The sequence below is a fragment of the Benincasa hispida genome, chromosome 1, assembly GCF_027475165.1.
Source record: "Benincasa hispida cultivar pf3 chromosome 1, pf3_genome.v1.1, whole genome shotgun sequence".
Lineage (NCBI taxonomy): Eukaryota > Viridiplantae > Streptophyta > Magnoliopsida > Cucurbitales > Cucurbitaceae > Benincasa > Benincasa hispida.
In genome coordinates, this window is record NC_143478.1 from 100,472,007 (window position 1) to 100,488,464 (window position 16,458).

Here is a 16,458-nt window from a genome sequence, read left to right on the forward strand (position 1 = left end):
TAATTTGATAAAAAATTTCATGGTAAGAATTAAGTTGATACAAATTTTGAAGTATATAGATTAATTATTACATAGTAAAATTCAAAATAAATTATTCAGTGTTGTTGAGGCGACCCCAGGCGCACGCCTAGGGCGAGAGGCAAGGCGGGTTAGTGCGCCTGTTGTGTTGCCTAGGCGAGCATCTTCAAAGAGGCGATTGCCTGGCGGCGCCTTGTTGCGCCTTCGTTGATGAAGGAGGCGAGTGCCTTTTTGAATATTTGTGTTTTTTTTTTTTCTTTTCTTCTTTTTTTTTTTTTAAAAAAAAAAAAATTGATTGACAGCCCATGAAGTCGATCACTTAACCTTTTGGATTCGGCTGCTTCCTTCAATTTTGCTTCAATTTCTTCTTCCTTTCAAACTTTTTGATTTCTTCTTCTTCCCTGAACGACAACCAAAGTCTCTCTACTCCACAATTTTGCTTATTCTTTTTGAAGGGCGTCACTTACGAACAGCTTCATCAATCTCGTCATCTTGCTTTTTATGATTGCTCCGTGTGGGTTTCGATTTTGGGTTTCAATTGTGGGTTTCTTTTGATTGAAGTTCAGAGTTTTGTGTAAAGGTATATTAATAATATTATATAATAATTTTTTTTTCTGCCCATTTATTTAACCTTGAGCAAAATTTTAAATAAAATACCAGTCTGGGGTTGGATTATGAATTCTTGAGCAATAAAATCTGTATCTGTATTTTATTATATATTTGTATATTCATACCTAGTGTGTGGGTTGAGATATTTCTTTTGCTGTTTTGCATTGTTTTCTGATAAGAAATGACCTTAGTATTTGTATGTTACATTACTAAACATTCAGTGGGTGGGGTGAGAAATATTATCTTAATTTTTTTCCAAGAAGTTTCATCTTATAATTTATGTTATTATATAATATTTGGATTCTTTACAATTTATTATCATTAATTTTTTAGGCTTTTTATGCACATATAACCTTATATCCTACCTATATCTCAGGCGTCGCCTTTTTGTCGCCTCTCGTCTTGAGGCAATCAAAGGACTTGTCACCTTGAAGTGCGCCTTGCACTTTAAAAACACTTTTTACAAATTCGAAAGTATAGAAAATAAATCGTTAAAAATTTAAAAATATAAGATTAGATTACTATGAATCAAAGTTTAGGGATTAGAGGTAAGTTTTTTTGTTGTTTTTTTTCCAGGGAAAGAACTCTTTTAACATTCCTTTTAGAAATCTAAAAAATCTATCGTCATTGTTTTTTTTTTTTTTTTTTTTTTGCATGAAAATTTAATATTATTTAACCAATTTTAACAAAAATATGGAATAACTTGAAAATTTCTTGATATTATAACTACAAGAACAATCTTGAAAGTATAGAAACTAAAACGAAATGAATCTTAAATACAATGACTAAAATGATATTGGAACCTTTTAACTTTTAAGTAACTACCACATAAAGACCATGGATGTGATACTCATCTCCCATGACCAAAATCTCCCAAATAAAATAGAAACTTCTGATGGTTTAAGAATACTTTTGGTCCTTTTAACTTTCATAAAAGTAACAATTTACTCCATGAACTCTAGTTTGTAACATTTTAGTTCCTGTATTTTTTAATTTTTAAAAAAATTATAACAATTTAGTTCATGTACTTTAATAAGTAACGATTAGTTCTTAAACTTCACAATCTGTAATGATTTAATCCCTATTATAAAAGATATTAGTATGAATTTAATGAAATTTCTTACACATGTAGATTGATAAACTCATCGTTAATCAAATTAATTATAAACTATAAAAACTAAGTCGTTATTTAATAAAAATAGACACTTAATTGATTAAAATTTGTACGATAGGGACTAAATCGTTACAAATTGTAAAATACAGAAGCTTAACCATTACTTAGTAAAATATAGAGACTAAATTGTTATAAATTTAAAAATACATGGACTAAATCACTACTAATTAAAGTTCGGGAACTAAATGGACTAAATTATCGTGAAAGTTAAAAGATACCAAAAGTATTTTTTAACCTAAAAAAAATGCAAGTATGTCAAGATGAACCATCCATCTTCCTTTTGATAGAGAAGTTCAAGAGATCTAGAAAAAAAGGTGATACTTTACTCCGCAAAATATAGTGAATCTACAAACAATTGCCCAGAAAATAGAGACGATACAAGGGATGATACAAGACAGAACATTTGAACCGTTTCCTAAAACAAGCAGAGCAGCAGAAACCCCATTTAAGAAAGAAGAGAAGAGGGAAAAATTGGTCAACCTTCAAATGTTAGTGAGGATAACAAAACCCATTCAGCTAATAAGGTGTCTGGGAGAATTGTTGAACATACTGTGCCACATGTATGCTCTCGAAAGCACCATCTCAAGCTCTTGATGGGTCCAATTTTGAGTTGGAACATGCTGGAGAAACATCACCAATTCTTGAAAATCAAGTTTCTGCAACTCTTCAGACCACTGAAAAGAAGGTAAAAAGGACCTCTAAGTTCTTGCCATCCTAAGCCAATGTTATAGCAGAAACAAGATCTACAGTGAAAATTGTAAACAGGAACTCTAGTAGGCAAAATTGGTATTGCCCTTCACTCCATTTTTCATTTGTTGAAGGGTTACTCAGAGAGATGAGAACCTTGGGATCATTCAAAGTGATGTAAACTATTCAAACCATTTACAACGATTTCCTTCCAAGAATTCCATCACTTATCATATCAAACTATCAAAATAATGTCCTTCCTGAGTTTAACATGTTAGACGATTAGATTGGATATCCTTACCGTCAAAAGAAAACTGGCAAAGATGTAGACAAGGAAATCTGGCAATGAATCCCCTTCCGCAAGATAAGTATCCCATAACCGGGTAACAAGATGGAAAGGAATCTGATGAGACAAAAATCAATAACATTACATTTATAACTGGTGCGAGCACAAAGTATTTAAATACTCTTGGCAGTTTTGATTTACCCTCCCATATTCAGTGAACTATCTTAATTACAGAATGTGATTTGGTTTTAATGTAATCCTAATGGAAGTAACTGGAGGAAAATACAAATGTCTTGGCATACCTCGCGTATCAAAAGACAGTTGAACCACCGAAAAGCAAATTGAAGAAATTCCAGACCCTGTTCCTCCATGTGTCTTGAAACAGGTTCTGGCCAAATTAAGGAGCACACATGATTGGTTAATAAACGGCTTACCATATCCAATATCTCTAGGTTGTAAGGGAGATCAATTAAGAAAATTCAAACAAATGACTTCTACACAAGAGTCAAGGCCAGAAAGAGAGATTACCATCAATCCTTCTAACCAGTTCCTTCAACTTAAATACAAGTCTCTGAATTCCCGGTTGAGCGAACGTGTAATGATCTTGCATACCATCAAGTAACTTAGAAAGACACCAGTAGCAATCTGCCTCGATGTTTGTGATCTTGTCAGGAGATAGATCAGAGATTGACCATTTCTCAACTCCACCTTCTAAGTATTCTGACAAGAAGACAACTAAAAATGGAGTAGCAAGATCATTTATTCCCTGAACGTATCCACTTGCAGGATGCCGAATAGCCCTGGGTTGAAAATAATTGGGTAAAAATTTGATATAATACTGATTTCTGCCAGCATCACTATACACATCAATAACCACGTCTTGCAATGTTCCACAGCTTGGTCAGTGTCTACTTGTAGAATAATTTAAAATATACGCCAATAAATAACAAAGTTTCCATAGTTCCTAATAGGAAAAGTACTCTGTATGTATGTAAATAAATAACAAAACTGATACTTCGCATGTAACTTTTGACCACATAAAAAAAACCTAGGTTATATTTGTAATCGTATCCTTCTATAATTGATTCCCATTGAAGAGATTTTCATAAGCTCCTAATGAGAAAATGGACTATGTATACAAACAAACAAATAATTTGATCCTTTGTATTCAACTTCAGACTACAATGAAAATATTAGTTAAATTTTCAGAATGTAGTTATCCATACAATAACATGGCTGAAAAAGTCTCCACTCAATATTCTATTGATGAAATAATATATATATTTACATTATTAATGAAACAATATCAATAATAATAATAATAAAATAACTAACAAAGATATTTGCCACTTGGTATAAAAAACAGTTTATACTAACAAGTGACAGGGGAAGGCAAGGATAGTGTCTTACCAAGTATAGAGAATACGCTCCAAAGATTTCTGAACTTGTGCTTGTTGAAAGAAAGCAACATCAGGTACAGTTCTAGGACAGTCAACAGCAATCTAACAAGGAAACCAATTTTCAAGGATTGGTAAAACTAGAGAACAATATTATTAAGTTCAGCACTAACTTGTGGCAGTCATTACCTGGCGGAGCATGTTTATCTCATCATCAGAACGTTCAGTATCAGGAATGTCATAGAACTGTGCAACGCTGTCAAGATACTCAAGCCTCTTTCTTCGTAGAACTCCCTCCTTTCTATCTGAATTAGGTGGTGCATAGCCCTGTTGTCAGTGCATATTTAAATTGTGGACAAGCAGCTAAAGGATTCTATCAGACAAGTCTCTCTAATTTTCCTTCTAAGCAAGCTAGACAACTATCAAAGTCGTAAATTCTAAGGAATCTGGTGAAGAACATTCCTAAATAAGTTTGAAAGGACGCAAAGAGAATGCCAAAATAACAAATTGCTTCCTCTGTTCAATGGCTTACAACAGTTTCTGAAAGAATTCATGAGAAATAGGCATTATTTCTCCCAACACCCGTCTTACTTGTTCTTTATCCAATCAACAGCTTATATTCAGTTTCACTACTGTATCCTTGAAAATAAAAATGGCTGGCTCGACATTCTTTTAAAATGATGGTTGAAAGGTAAAGTTAAAGACTTACAGTCAAATGCTTCAAGAACTATTCTACAGTACGTATAATAGAAAAACACTAAAATGCTGAAAAGTGAAGGTCTTTGTTAGACCATCAATCATGGGTAAGTGTACGCTAGGAAGGGTAAAAAAGAGGAATGTTAACTTCTACAAGATAGTAATATAGGAGTGTAACTCCCGGAAATAGTTCTTTAGGTTGGGATTCAAGATATAAGTAGATAAGAACATGTTGTTTAAGGAGATTAGAAGGAATCTAAGTGTAACTGCTGTAACATGTTAGATAACTCCTAATAGAATTAAGATCTGAAATATAGTGAAATGTAAAGGAATTACTATAAGACAACCCCAGTAGGCACTTGGAACCTTCCTCTTGAGTGTACACACCCAAGCCCTAGATTACTCCATAAAATTGTCTACCTTTACTCACTCACCCTCCTATTTATAACAAGATTCCCTAACTAACTTCCTATCTAATTACCCTTATACCCCTTACTAATACCCTACTAATATATTCTTATCTAGGTACCTTACACAGTGGTAGGAAGGGTAGATTGCCTTCTAAAATATACCAACAGACAATTTATAATGTGTGTTGGTCTATAACCTCCCTCTGGGTGTAGTATCTTTACAAATACCTATCATTTTTTTGACGATTTATAGGATCTTGTATTTTATACAGCCTCAAAATGAAGATCCCTCCACAATACCAATGCATGCTCTTTGATTTACCTAAATTAGACGACACCTAGTCACCTCAGCCATTATGCAGTTTTTGTGTTCCCTTTCAGTGAAGTTTTTGTTTCTTATTCAAAAATAAAAATGATAATAATAAAGGACACAAAAAATGAGGGGGGAAAAGACCTTAAAGTAGATGTCAAATATCAGAATACCACTACATATCTGATGGAGCTTCCAATAGCACATCTTGCATCCTTTCATGGTCAGGTCACTCAAACTTGCACGAAAATATTTGGCCAAAAATTATCCTCTTCCTCCTTTGATTGTTTCTCTTTTGTAGTTATCCATGGGCTACATGTGAGCATGTGAGTATGTGACTGCTTCACCTCAATTTCAAAACCCCGATGATCAGCCCCCTTCATCACTAAATGGTGTTCAGATGTCCACTCAAAAGTAACTTGCATACAAAAGCCCATTAGTTGAGAAAATTCGTCCTTCATTTAAATCTCTTCCTTGATAGTCTATTGGACAATTGGTGCTGTGTGATACTTCTATTCTAGCAACTTTCTCTGAAGTTGCTCCAACTTTATGAGAGGTCAAAATCTTATCTTCCCAGATCAATGTTGTTAAGGCTTTCATCTTTTTCATTTCTTATCTCCAAGAATTTTAATTAGCTTAAATTTTTGCCTCCAATCCATCCAATCATGTTTCAAGTACTGTCTTCCATGGTCAGAATTGTTGTTGTAATACCCTTTTGTGAGGAACCAAAAATTGAAGTAGGAAGGAAGAAAATGCAAGGTTCTTTGTGTAACTGTAGAAAGAAAAACACTAAGGTTGGTATCTTACTTAAGAGGACTATCTTTCTTCGACAATTTCTTTTAACTGAATGTTTCCCTTCTGTGTGTATCACCTAAACCACGCTATTTCTATCCTCCTAATTTTGACTACTACACTTCCTTCCTTCCTTCTTATGCAACCTACCTATCCCATTTACCACCCCATATCATATCCATTCACTCTTATACTAATTAAACCCTGATGTCTAACATCCGCCATAAATTTATTTGGTTAAAGTAATTCATTAATAGGTGTTTCTTTCATCCCAAATCATGTTTGCATATATCTGATTTCTTCTTTTCAAAAAAAATAATATAATAAGGTAACAAAAACTCTTATTACACTGCATTCAGTTGCAGACAATAAATGGTTTCATTCTTTCAAGAAAACATCCAAATTCAGCCATTCATCCAACCTCAGTAAACCTGAATCAAGGTTTTAACTGGTAGCTAGTTGGTTTAATTCTTTTCTACATGTTGCAAAATTGGCATCGGGGTCAACTAGACTCATTTTTCTATGTAATTTCAAAAAAAATGAGAAGCTAAAGGCATATGTTCTACAAAGGGGACCTCAAACAGGTAAGAGAAGTTAACGAGATGAACGTAAATTCACATATAGTATTACCAAATACATTAACAACAATGTAAGGATAATGCTTTTCCAAATGCTTTTCCAATGCATTATTTCATGTCTTAATATCATCTTCCTCAACGAGTATTTCCTCACTAAAAATTGTTAGTGTTGATATAATAACCCATCAGCTAAAACTTTTGGGATTAGCGATTGTTTATCAAGGTACCAAAACAAGTCTTTACGCTTGAACCCCAACAATATCATTTTCTTCCCGTTAATATTTATAACCACTTATAGGATTTTATGTAAATTTTCAACCCACAAGTGATAGGATGTGTTAAGCTATTGATACAAGATTAAAGTTACCATAGCCCATCAGCTTAAGCTTTCGGGTTCAATAGTTATTTAACAACAAACAACATGTGCAACATTATCTTGCACTGCAATATGATCCCTCACAGGTCAAAACAAAAGTTAAGGTGAGGCAAGGAAAGTTCAAGAGTCTCTTTTTTATTTTTGAGTTTGGAGAGTTTGGTTCTTAAAGAGCAAACAAAACACTCACAATGGAGTAATCACATAAGTCATAAGAAGTCAATGGTATTTCACTCCAGTGACGAGTAGTAAGAAAAAGAAAATATTCAAAAAGAATTAGGGAGTACGAAAATTTAATTTTTGACGTAATTTACAATAAAGGAAGATTGATAATAACTCATTAGGGTGTAAAAGTGATTCTTAAAAGGTGGTTGTATGGTTTTAAAGTATTCTAAACAAGATTGTGTTCCTTCTTGTGGCCATTTTTATGGGTGTTGTCGAGAAGTCATGTAGTTTCTGGTGTTTCCTGGAGACAAGCCGAAGGGTTCCAAACTGGCTCACCATCCGACACTCCTCCCCCCACCCAATAGGGGGCCATGGTGTAGATCCAACAAGAGGGTTGATGCTTGAGGCATGGGCCCCATCCCATCACATTCAATGCAAGCCCTTGACCACACACGCAAGGGAACTTAGTCATATGAGAGCATTATCTGGACCCACACCAAACATGTGATGGAATGAGATTTATGTTTCGAGTTTTAAAGTTTTTTCCCCCTTCTTCTTTTGGAAGTTACAATAGAAAGAAGACTATGAAGGGAAAAAAGCTCTTTGGGAAGGACGATTTAGTTTCTTATCTTTCTGTGGTTCATGAATGTCATCCATTTTGTTTCCTATTGGGGTTTTCTTAATGTTGTCAGGTTCTCCATTCTTTTTCTTTCAAGGCCGTTAGGGGCGTAATCTTAATGTGAGGTTGTCAGTGTGTAAGGTATGGTCATAATTTTTCACAAATTCAATGTAAAGCTCAGTTTTCCCAGGAAAAAAATTAGACTACAGCATTTTTAAGCTATCTGCAAGTATAAATAACATACAGAAACTCATTCTTTCATAAGAAGATTAAAAGAACAAGGAAGAATAGAAAAAGACGTAGAACGGTTGGGGGGCTGTTTGGATGTATTTGTAAAAACATGTTTTGAAAATAATTTTAGAGTATAATTTATATTGTTTCTCAATTTAAAAGGGAAGAAGTCCTGCTTCTTATCGAGCAATTAGAAAAAGTCAAAATCACTATAATCCAACTTACCAAAAGAAGCCTCCATATATTAGGGCGCATATATGGCGGAATGCCACTCCAAGCTAGTTCCCGCAACTTGTCTGCATAGAAAAAGAAGGAAAAAAATTTACATCCATGTGTTTCACTAGAAAAACTAATAAGAAACTACTTTTTAGAGTTGGCTATTAGCTTATTGCATCTATGACAAGTTGTAATAATAAGAAGATAAGCACCACAAGGCATTTCATGTTCCTTTACCGACTTTCAAATGTGCATATGTATCTGTGACTTCTAGAAGAGGGAAGATTATCTCAAACAATACACAAGCATACCTAGTATGATTGTTGTCCCAGAGAGCAGCTTTGTGAACTTCATGACCCTTGCAGAATCTGTTGCTCTAGCTCCCATTATTGGTTTTTGGACTTCTTTAGTAAGATCCTCAGTGTTAGAGGTTGATGATTTTGACTTATTAAGAATTGTATTATTATTTATAATCTGAACATCTTCCTATATTGAAAGAGAGCGTTTCACTATAATGCGCCTTGCCATCGAAAAAGAAGTTATAACAAAAATAATATAAAAAATGTCAAATCAGTTTCACCTCCTCAGATTGGGCAATGTGATTGCTTGTACCAGTATCAATATCGGACAAGCTCCTTGAATAATTCAATGACTTATCTGATACACTTGAGGAGTCAAGCACATCCGATCTTCTAGTTAGCAATACTTTACCAGGAATACTGCGGCCTTTAAGCAGCCTGCACCAGAGATTCCAGATGTGTGATTAAGAATTTAAGAAGAAAAATATAAGAATAAAATCAAAAGCTCAGGTTCATAGCATGTGATATCATATAAGCAAAAAAATTATGTTCTTAAGTATCCTAACCGTGGGATCAATTAGCGGCATCTACCGACTGTGGAAGCCATAAAAACAGTTAATGAAGAAATTTTAATCTTTAACAGACAACAGTCTCTAGCATAAGAGACATAATCGATAACAAAGTAGACTCCACCAGGTAACTTTTGATGAATTGGAGCACTAACAAAGTAACAACAAGATACTTATCCAACTTCCATTACTTAATTATCAAAATCCAAAGTAATTAGTATCTGATCAAATTACCAACCATAAGTGCCAAGGCTTGGACAATTGCCAAAGTTCCTAGATTAACAGCCCCAATATATATCTCAATAAACTGGCAATGTAAATTTCCAACTGCAATGCTCCCACACATTTCCCAGAAACCAAATGCAAAACGGCATCAAACGCAGATCGCATCTAAGTAAGCCACAGCTCATATAACAAGATCTACAGAACCCACAAACTTTTCCTTAACAATCTAACAGACTCTGAGGATCAAAAGCTTACAGAATTGAAGAACTGGAACCGACGCCCATGAAAAATGTCTGAAATTTATTGAGCTAACCGATAAATTAAAAGAGAAAAATAACCGAATTGGAGATCAAAATCTTAGTTGGGCAACTGGGAGTTGAAATCAATGAAAATGAAAGAAAAAGGGAAGAAGGAAATCAAAGATTTGGAAAGAAGAAAAATTGGGAATTGAGATTGTTACCCTTGAACATTTCTGAGGGTCTGATTGAATCTGGAATCGAGACTTGAGATTGTGCTGTGTTTTCGTTGTGGATCTTCACCGTCGAGACTGTTATTGCCACTGTTCTTCATGTTCGATCAACCGAACCATACTCCGTTTTCCCCCTAATATTTCTCTACCCCCGACCGGAGGTAGCAAATTATTGGTGAATTCCAATTTTGCAATTATTTTGTATTTTTAAGCTTAATCTTTCATCCTTTCCTTTCTTTGGTAAATGTAAATTTTTACTATTCTTTTAATTCTCTTTTTTTTGCCCCTTAAATATATTTTTTAACATTTAAGTCTATTTTGGTTTTTGGATCTTTTTGACTAGTTGAGTATTTTAATATTATTTTTAACAATGGGAAAGTGCATGATTCAACCATCAATTTTTTAAATAATAATTAGTATTTTATTCATTAAGGGTGTGTTTGGTGCACAGAGTTAGATTGAATTGGTTTGGTAAAATAATTGTTTGTGAGTAATAATTGTTTATATTTGAGTGCTGAGTTGAGTTGAGTTGATCATAATTGTCTGTATTTGAGTTGCGACATTGAATTGAGTTAGTTTAGGAAGTCTGTGTTTCGGGTGCAGAGTTAAGTGACAGAGCTCCAATTATATGGCAATATCAAAACAAAGAGAATAAAAAAGAAAAATGGGAAATCGACGGTTGAATCAGTTGAGAGTTGTTGTCAAGGTTGTTGGGGGAAGTTGAGGTTTAAAAAGAAGGAAGCAAACAGAAGGGGGGGATTCTCGAGAGTGGAAGTTCAGAAGACGCTGTCGTGGAGAAGCCATCGCGCTCATCATCTACGTCCACTAGGCGATCGTGTAGCATTTGGAATCGTATGGCAAAAGGTAGATGATCGTATAGTAACTGCGATGGCGATCATGTAATAGTAATAGCTCAGCGAACGTATAGGAGTTTGTGAGCGATTGGGGGGATTTAGTAAGCGATCGTTTAGTGATACTGAGCAATCGGGTAATAGATTGTAAATGATTGTTTAGCGTCTGGTAAGCGATCGAGTGATAAGTGTAAGCGACCGTTCGGTCTTGTTGACTCAATTCGTTTAATAAAGAAGTTGTTCATAGTTTAACCACTTTCTTGGAGATTATACCCCATATGTTACGTTAATAAAGAACTTCAAGAATCAGCTTCCTAACATTAAATTGGGTTGAGTGATGAATATCTAGTGTAATTTTCTATAACCTAAAAAAATATGCATTTCTTATAGGTTATTTTGTTGTTGTTGTTGTTGTTTTTCTTAACTTTTTGTTTCATTATCTAACTACACCTAATTTTCCAAATTCTTAACACTCAATCGAGATGTGAACTCAATAAATAAAAATATATTTTATAAGCTCCTACATGTAACTATTACACTAAATTTAGATAAAACATTATTATTTATACAATCAGCAACCCTATAACATATTTTAACAATGGGGGAACATACGGTTTGAACTTGCACAAAAAAATAAAATTGTCATTAGAGTATATTTACATGTTCATATAACATGGCCAACAATGAGCCGATTTCATGCATACAAAAAAAATGTTCATTATGATAATCAAGCTAGTCGGTCCAACCAAGTAGATGCAAATAATATTTCTTCCTACACTGTGGTGGGACTATAAAGAAGCAGTCAATCTTCTGGATCTCTGTGACAAGCAGGTATATAAGGATGACCTGATCATCCTCAGAAAAATCCCTCAATATGAAATTACTATAAAAGACAACTATTAAATACTACAAACTAATAATTTCCAAGTGGGTATTTAAACATACTTTTGTCAGTCGCATTTTTGTTTTTTTTTCCCTTTTAGTATATGATCTATCAAGTTGGTCGTTGGAGATGAACGACGTAGTTAATGGTTGGAGTTGGTCATCCAAGGTGATCATTTAAGTTGGCCAACGAAGGTGATTGTCGGCGAAGTTGATCATTGGAGGTGGTTTTTGCTTGAGTTGGTCGCCTAAGGTAAATGTCAATATTGGTTGTCAGAGGTGGTTGTCACTGGAGTTAATCTTCGAAGGCGGTTTTTATTGGAGTTGTTGTCGAAGGTGGTATTTGGGAAGTTGTCGTTGAAGGTGGTTGTTGAATTCTAGAGTTGGCCATAGGAAGGTGGTCGTTGAAGTTGGTCATCAGAGTGAGGAATGATAGTCGTCGGTGGTGACCGACAGATGAAGCCATTGAAAAAAATTGGAGAGAGGAAGAGTTGAGGTGAGTCAATAAAAATAACCAACACAACTCCCCCAACATTTAAAGTTGGTGGTGAAGGAACTTTTGTTCAAGAGAATCTATGAGCGGAAGCAAGATCTTTCCAAGTTCATTGTGAAAGAATTAAACGCATTCACAAACATACAAAATAGTTATGTATCTTAGAACAAATTACAACATGCTTTCTTAATTAAAAAAAAAAAAGAAAAAAAAATGAGAGACATACCTTTGAAGAACTTTTCTTCTGTAAATCTCTCGCTCTCGTGAAGAATTGAACAGCAACCCCTCGCTATCGTTCAGATCGCCTAGCCAATCATCTAGTAATCACGAACTATCTTGTCCACGCACAGCAACCCCTCGACACAACCACTTAGCAACCTTAGTATTCTCGGAGTGAGAATCCAGAAGGTGTGGGCTCTGTGTGAATTTGGTAGAGGGATGGAGGAAGGAAACGATCGAACTACACGATCAAGCAAATGGGAGAAGGTTCTGTCTATCGCATAGATTGAGAATACTTGATCATTTAGTAAATCTCGCTAAGCACACGATTGTTTAGTAAATCACGCTAGATCTTTACACGATCGTTTAGTAAATCAAGATCGTTTAGAAAATGTCGCTCTATCAAGTAGTCTCTCATAAGGCCTATTGTGTAGTCTCTTGTGAGTAAACAATTAGTAATTTCACTAATGAAGCGATCTCTTTACAAAAATGAAAACACTTTTCATTTTATCCTTCAGTTATTCAAAACTGAAAATAACCTCCTACCTTCATGGTTAATGGAGAAAATAACCAACCACAATTATCATATAATTGTTTAATAATAATTAATTTATCATATAATATTTATAACCTATAGTTTTAATATCACATCATATGTAATATTTAAACCATAGTTCTTTTCTCCTTTAATTAATATAAATCATATTTATATCAAATTCCTCCAATTAATGTATCTCATACATCATATATAATTGAACCAATTTAATTATATCATATATAATCAAATTCTCTCTTGTTAATTTGAACACTTCAAACTAACCCAAAAACTGATTCTCAACTTGAATCCATTGAGCTACCTAGGAGACCTTATGGACATGTAGCTTGAAGCTCCAACGGTATGTGAATAACTGACTGAACTCTTTAATTATGAAATCCACTATCCGTTAACTTGTCGGACACTCCACTAAAGATCGACAGCTGCACTTTTCTCACTACAGATATATTTCTGTGTCCATTAGATATAACCAATCAACAATACGATAACCCTTCACAGATCACTCGTAAGTACAACTAGGCCAATTTACCATTTTGCCCTTGTAGTTACATCTAACTCCTTAAGTACCACTGATTCCTCTAATGAACAATACATCATAGTCCTACTATGAGTGAACACCTCTCGGGCCATGAAAAAATGTGTGACGTCACATCGTTCAAGCCTCGGAATCAGTCCTTAAGGGAACAATCTATCTACTTACCCCTGCTTCGGGAAGGAGTGAATTCCATCTTATGTAGCTGAGTTTCCAGCTCCCATATCAGACAAATCCCCAAAGTGGTAAGTTTGAATCGATAATCTGGCCACTCGCACCCATGCAAATCAAATGACCGCACTCATAGGTAGGAGTTCCCAACTCACTCAGGATTAAGGTCATGTTACTTATGGTCATCCTAGTGAAATGAAAGTCTTTGTCATGAACGGTGTTATATAACGAGACTAAACATTTCGTGGTCCGGTCTTATACAAACTTCTTTGTATAGGATACCCCCGCTCGCATGTCTCCACATGAATCATCAGGATTAGACCATCTGTAGCACTTTACAATACTTGTAACATTTACAAAGCGGGTTGTATCCGTAGTGTCACAAGGATAAGGTTTCCCTCCTTTATCCATATACTACAGACCATTTAGGTTATCACTTAAGACATGATTCACTTGTATGTCTTCATATACATGCTTAAGTCACAACGATAACCAGGGATCTTAGTTTATTGGTTTGTGGTTAATGCAACTAAAACATCTCATATTTCATAGCAATAGTGAAGAAAATATCTCATATTATTATTTCACAAGTATTTGTTCATACATGTGTTTACAAACTACAGGTCCCTACGAGATTTAGGGTAGCAACCCCAATAGGTGGGTCAAACATTGAGTTGGTAATTTTTATCAACTCAATCCAACTAATATTGGTGAGTTAAACATCCATAAGATATGTTCGAATTAGCCTTGACTATTTCATATTTAGATTGGATAGTCTTCAACATTTAAAAGGGTTTGCTCAAATAATAATAATAATAATAATAATAAGTTTATTTAAGTTCCTAAATTTTAGGCTTTATTTTATTTGGATCATTTTATGGTCTACTTTATTCCTTGGACTTCCGAAATAATTATTTCGTTTACCATTTATATTATGTTTTAAATAAATGAATAATACAGGAGTTTGAAGGGCGTGAGTTGAGATGACTTGAGATGGGTTATGATATTGGTGTTTGGGTGGCTAACTTTGTATGTCATCGATAGTTTATACTCATATCCACCAACTTGGTAATAGTGCACTCAATCCTTATCACCATCAATGTCTCCATTGCCATTCCAACCACCAACTCCGGCTATCACCTCCGACGACTTTCGACAGCGACCACCTCTGCTGAATTTCGATGACTGTCAGCTCCAGCCACCGCCTCCTGTCAACTTTCGACGACCATGAACTCTGATCACATCCAACCACTACCTTCGATGACCAACTCCGATGGTCACCTCCACTAACTCTAACGACTATTGTTTTAAATTACTAATTCATAGTATCTTATAATCGTCTTTATAGTAATTTTACATTAATAAAAACACTTTCAACATATAACAAACCAAACATACTTGTAAATATAAACACTTCTGAGTAAGAGTTGTCAAACACATGATTATTTTTATTTTAAACATTTTTTAATCAAAAGTGTTTAAATAGAAATGATTTAAAAAAATCCAAATTAATCCAAACAAAAGCTTGTTTCATGACAAAAAAGAAGTATGAAGTAGAATTTGGGAAGTGCAAGGAAATTGTCGAACATATTTATCAAATAGAGAATTTGAATGGACGTTTATGTCATTTTTTTTTGTGTAAATGGACTTGGCCATTTGTTGGCTCATATCATATATAATTTTTATATCATATAATTGAATCGGAAAATGTGGCCCATTTGTTACATGTTTTTGTGTCGACCATGTAACATGGCCATTAAAAAAGTCATTATAGTATAATTACATTTTGAGATATTCCACGTATAATATAAATCTAAATTTGTTTTTTTTTCCCAATGAATCGAATACAATTTTGTCCAACTTAATTAGGAATGTCACATGCATAAATTTATATAGTGATTATTATTATTTTTTTTTTAGATTGCATGTTCCAAAAGTAAACCTAAAGTCCATTTCCCAAAACTCCCAAACAATGCACGTGTACTAAAAAACAACAAAACAAAATGCAATTCATAGTTTATTTTTTAAAAAATATATGTAGTATTATTGAACAAAAAAATTTCGAACAAAAATAATTCTCATACAAATAGATTATTTATATTAGAAAAAACTGTAACAGATACCTTTGACATATGAACTCAACTCAGCACCTCAAACACATATATATAAACTCAAACAAAACAACTTTACACTCCAAACACAGACATATGAACTCCAAACATCACAACCCATCTTGGAGCCCCAAATAACTCATTACAATATTCGACATACATTCAAACTATACGAAGTCTTTTCTTTTTCTTTTCTTTTTCCTTTTTTTTGGATCAAACCTCTAGCCTTAAGAATAAGAGTACATGTATGATGTCAATTGAATTATGCTCGTTTTAGCGACTTTATAACTTGGTTTTTGCAAGCATCATCATTGAGGAATAATAGGTGGCAAAATAATAGAAGGACCAAAAAAGATATACTCTTTCCCACAAAAACATGGGAGAATGGAGAAATCAAATACTTTAATTGATGACATTTACGTAAATCAATTGAAGTGTGCTCAAGTTGGTAATATACATTCTTGTTAAAGTTCAAAAAACTAAAATAAACCTTCTAAAGATTAAGAGACCAAAATAAAAC

General features: G+C 34.0%; 1 protein-coding gene across 1 annotated transcript; it reads right to left on the bottom strand.

Moving 5' to 3' along the window:
- Positions 1–2,104: 2,104 nt before the first annotated feature.
- Positions 2,105–10,384, bottom strand: LOC150038909 (uncharacterized). The gene is made up of 10 exons (XM_090308184.1): positions 10,115–10,384; positions 9,142–9,298; positions 8,873–9,047; positions 8,571–8,641; positions 4,361–4,498; positions 4,185–4,276; positions 3,303–3,574; positions 3,077–3,162; positions 2,790–2,891; positions 2,105–2,475 (listed from the first exon to the last, which is right to left on the bottom strand). Exons 1-10 carry the CDS (start codon positions 10,222–10,224, stop codon positions 2,314–2,316), a joined length of 1,365 nt encoding a protein of 454 aa, XP_090164310.1. The 5' UTR covers positions 10,225–10,384; the 3' UTR covers positions 2,105–2,313.
- Between the last annotated feature and the right edge of the window lie 6,074 nt (positions 10,385–16,458).